We start from the raw sequence: 4,364 nt of genomic DNA, 5'->3' as shown, positions 1-4,364 counted from the left end.
AAATAAATGTAATGCTAAAATGTCCTTGAATTCTAAAAATATCGAAATAATTGTATTATTGTATTTAACTTTATTCAACCTGGTAAAATCCCAGAGTTTTGTAAATGTATTAGTTAATTGAATTAGTAAATTTAAAAATGATGTGGCTTTGAATGCAGTGTCAATTCAGTGAGAAGCAGTAGTGCTGCAATAGCGCCTGCTGGAGGTGGTGAAAAGCAGCAATAAGGGGCCAGAGCAGGAACCTTAGAAGAGGACAAAACACAGCTGCAAGTTCTAAGGTTATTCTGGTGGTGGGGCGGCCTGGAATGGAATGAAATTCCCAGCCTTAATTAATTAATTATTGTCCCAGTTCACCACTGGCTATAAGGTGCACACAAAGAAATTCACCGGAAAAAAAGGTTTTGTTTTCTGGTAATTTTTTTATTTTTACATCTTTTTGTCAGTCTCAAACATAGACTGCTTTGAAGCATTTTGGCAAAAAAACAACAACAAACAAACAAACAAAAAAAAAACGTTTACAGGAGTCAAAAACAGTTTGGTGATTTAATTCATCTGATGTAAAGTAATGGTGAAAATTCCAAGTCCTCCAGTGCGTGGCAAATCCAAAAAGGTTAGTTGAAAACATTTTGCTCTTCTTTCGAAGGCTTTCTCAATTCAAATCTAGTGAGTGAGAAGTTCTAAGTTTTTAAGCTGTTTGGGAAGTGCCGTTCGTGAAATAAATGAGTTTGTTGTTCTATCAGAATAGCATACTTGCCAGATTGGCATACATCGCTCTAATGTGCATGCTCAACAGAGAATTATTCCCTCATTGGAATTTGAGCTGTCAGATCAACATACAGACTAGCAATAATAATAAATATGACATTACAATTTTTTTTAAGAGAAAATCAGTTTTGACTGTATTGTTATTCAATGAAAGTAGAAACTACCAGACGCAAGTGAAGTTTCAAGGATGTTAAGAGAAGAAGCCCTAATAAATTAAACCAAATTATGCAACATTAATTTTAAATCCAAGTTGCTTTAGTAGTAAACATTTGTGTGGGAATTTGAATTTTGTTTGATTTTATTTTCCTGTTTAAAATCTGTTTTTATATTGCTACTTGGAAATAATTTGGGTTGGATAAAAAGTGGGTGTATGCTGATCTGACAGGTAATTTCAAGAATCAGGATCTCCCACAGCTGATCAATTTGCTGTTGCCGATCAAGTTACGCTGTTTTGACAACACCGCATTTTCAAACATTGGGAGAATTGGTGGCACAAAAAACTATGCTTATTACAAAAAAACTACTTTTTAAACCTTTATTATGTGATATAGTGTGATCATATAGTGTGACAAGTGTTCTACCAAATATGAAGCAGCATTACTTATCTAAGAAAGTAATTGTTACATTTTTATTTAAATTTATTTCATATTTACTCCTGGTAAATTACATGAATTAAGAAACATACAATTCCTTCTACATTTATTTGGCACCACAAGCAATTTTCTCAGTCATTTTATTTTTCAAAGTTTTATTTGGCAGCAGGAATAAATTATGCGTTTGAATGATCACCAATTTTAATTGAAGCCGATCTAAATCGGCTGTCGAGCTCGTAATTTTGACTTTCTGATCCTGTTCTCATTATGACCTCAGCTAGTGAAGCTTTCCAGACTTTCAGTAAGTCTAGAATCAACCAGTGCATTTTGAAGGGACAACTAGGACAAACAGGTAGCTTTAAATGTGACGTTAATAAGCATCGTTTATTGACTGGCAGACATTGACAGGTGAGTGGAAGCAGCTGTGGGTGAGTAGGAACGCCAGGAACAGGTTCTCTGACATGGAACCGGTGTAAGTTCTTCTAGTGGTTCCTACAAGCTGAGCTCCGCAGAGGAGGAGTAGGGCTCCTCTGCAGAGCGGACGGAGAATCTGAAGTGGCGCCGCAGGTAGCCTCCGTAACGCTTGTCCCATTTCAGGTTAGGGAACTTTGGCCGGACCCTTCTCATGAAGCCCCCATAGCGCTTCTGGAGCTCCTCTGGGTCCTGGCTTCCTTCCGGCTCGGAACTCCTTCTTTTTGACTTGGGGCCGAATTTGCGTAAAAAGCCTCCGTAACGCTTAACGTAACTGTGCGGGACGGGCTCCTCCTCAGCGGGAGCGTCTCTCACCTCCAGCCGCTTTAGCAGATCCTCGTAGTTAACGGGCAGTGCCGCAGCCTTCAGGACAGAGTTGTCGCGCCACTTGGAGGAGGTGAACACTTTGTTCTTGTTCTTATCGATCCGCTTGATGAAACCACCGTAGCGCTTGACCAGCTCTGCCTGTTGGCTCTCCTCTGCCTCCGCCCCCTCGTCCTCGGTGAAGTCGGCCAGCCGCGGAGTAGGAGCGCAGCTCTCCAGCTCATCTTCATCACACTCTGAGCTGCACGACTGTGTGCGACACAGACACAGCTGAGACACGGCAGCAGACTCGAGCTATCTATCTCGGATAAAGCAAAATTCTTTCAAAAGTGTTTTTTTTCTGTACTTATTTGTCACTGCATAAAAGTTTATTCTCACTGCAATTCTAATTTTGGTTTTTGTGGTTTAATTTAAACATAAAAAACACTGGTAGCAGTTTCTTTTTCTGTAAAGTTTCTCCTACCAGAGTGCTGAAAGCGGCGTCTTGGGGCAGCGTTTGTTCGGCGCATCTCTGGCACTTTGAGGAACAGTCTGTGTGGATGGAGGGCGGCAGGCTCAGCATCAACACCAGGACGTACCACTCCATTCTTCAGCAGATCCCAGGACGCACGCAAACCAACGACCAGCCAGCAAACCGTTCACCTCCGGGACTTATGGACTCGTGGAAAACATTCACCTGTAAAGACGGAGAACATATGTCTTTAAAATAACATAAATAGTTTATTTTTAAATTATCATGTATTTAGTGCATTTGGGGTTACTGCGCAAACACAAATTTCTTTCGATATTTGTATACGTAATTTAATAAAAAAGGTAAATAATGGTTTAAGTGAAAACTACAGCGATAAAGAAAAGTATAAAGTAGAGAACCGCTACCTCAGGAGTTGGACAGATACTTCTTGCAACTCTGCCCTTGGTCCAACACTTGCTCCTTCCGCGTCGCCTTTCTTTTTATCTGCGGAGCTTCGACTGTGTCATCAAAGCAACTTCTGTTCGCCAGCCAATAAGAAGCAAATGTGCTGCATAAGTGATCCCAACGCCCCCGTGCTTTAGGAGTTTTCAACAACGCCCACACTGAAGGAACGGCTGTAGAAGCGATAAAGCCATCAGCAGCAGCATCATCACTCCATCTCTGGGGCGTCTCCATCAAACCATGGGCTGTACATCACACTGACATTTTTTATTTTCCTGTCTTCAGTGACACGGATAAAAGAACTGAGCCCTAAAACATCAAGATGGAGACAATGCAGCTTTGGCAATCATTTGCAGCTGATGTGGAAAATTCAAAATTCCAAGTTTAACCCATAAACCTTATCTCATTGTTTCAAATTGTTTCTGTGGAATGGGGGAAGAGCTATAGAAAAGGCCGTCTACCCCTGTAACGTCATAATGTTCGGGGTCATATGCCTAAATACACTAAAGCAACGCAAATGTAGTTGACATTGCAGCTAATTATATATATATGTATATATATATATTTTTTTTTTATTTATTTATTTATTTATTTTTTTAACTGTGAAAATCATATGAGATGGAGACCACATTATCAGTGATGTGGAATATATATATATATATATATATATATATATATATATATATATATAGCCAATATTATTTCAAGTTGCGACTTCTGCAGCTGCATTTTTAGTACTCCTGTAGGATTACATATGTTCCTATTTTTACTTGTAAACACACCTTGTTTCCCTAGTGTGTTATTTAATCCAGTGTGTCCAAATCTAAGTCTTGAGATAATAGTTTACTCTCTTCTGCTTCTTTCTGCTATCTTCATTTCTCCGACTTTCCGTTGAATCATATAAAACCATCTTCCTCTCCTTTCTTCTTACAATTGCTTTTTCAGGCTTTTATTTAATGATACTTTCAATTTCTGTCTTACTTAAGTTAATCATCATATCAATGGTTCTATTTTTTTATGCTTCCTTAGCAGTTTTATCTGCAATTTTATTTCCCATTAATCCTTATATGTGCTGGCACCCAAATAAATGTAACAGTAGTAGTACCCATCATTCAAACTTGATATAAAATGTGCAGTATTTCAATTAAGATGTCTTATCTACATTCGGAAAAATTATTTTGTATACTGATTAAAGCTGAGCTTGAATCTGCACATATAATTGATCTTAATGGTCTCACTTCCTCTATCCATTGTAATGCTAACAATATTGCTGGCAATTCTCCTGTATATACTGATAA

General features: G+C 38.6%; 1 protein-coding gene across 1 annotated transcript; it reads right to left on the bottom strand.

Annotated features, from left to right (window-relative positions):
* Positions 1-399: 399 nt before the first annotated feature.
* On the bottom strand, positions 400-3,386 carry pdyn (prodynorphin). Its single transcript, XM_012856870.3, has 3 exons — positions 3,030-3,386; positions 2,617-2,829; positions 400-2,402 (listed from the first exon to the last, which is right to left on the bottom strand). Exons 2-3 carry the CDS (start codon positions 2,737-2,739, stop codon positions 1,851-1,853), a joined length of 675 nt encoding a protein of 224 aa, XP_012712324.1. The 5' UTR covers positions 2,740-2,829; positions 3,030-3,386; the 3' UTR covers positions 400-1,850.
* Positions 3,387-4,364: the final 978 nt, after the last annotated feature.

This window comes from Fundulus heteroclitus, unplaced genomic scaffold, assembly GCF_011125445.2.
Source record: "Fundulus heteroclitus isolate FHET01 unplaced genomic scaffold, MU-UCD_Fhet_4.1 scaffold_58, whole genome shotgun sequence".
In the NCBI taxonomy this organism is placed as follows: Eukaryota; Metazoa; Chordata; class Actinopteri; order Cyprinodontiformes; family Fundulidae; genus Fundulus; species Fundulus heteroclitus.
Note: the sequence above shows the minus strand (reverse complement) of the source record. Positions and strands in the feature narration are given on the sequence as shown.

What these genes read in the sequence shown, in the direction of transcription:
- pdyn (XM_012856870.3), bottom strand. Translation starts at nt 2,739, where the DNA reads ATGGAGTGGTACGTCCTGGTGTTGATGCTGAGCCTGCCGCCCTCCATC. An exon ending in ACGCCGCTTTCAGCACTCTG is followed by an intron (nt 2,403 to 2,616) that starts GTAGGAGAAACT and finishes TGTCGCACACAG; the next exon opens with TCGTGCAGCTCAGAGTGTGA.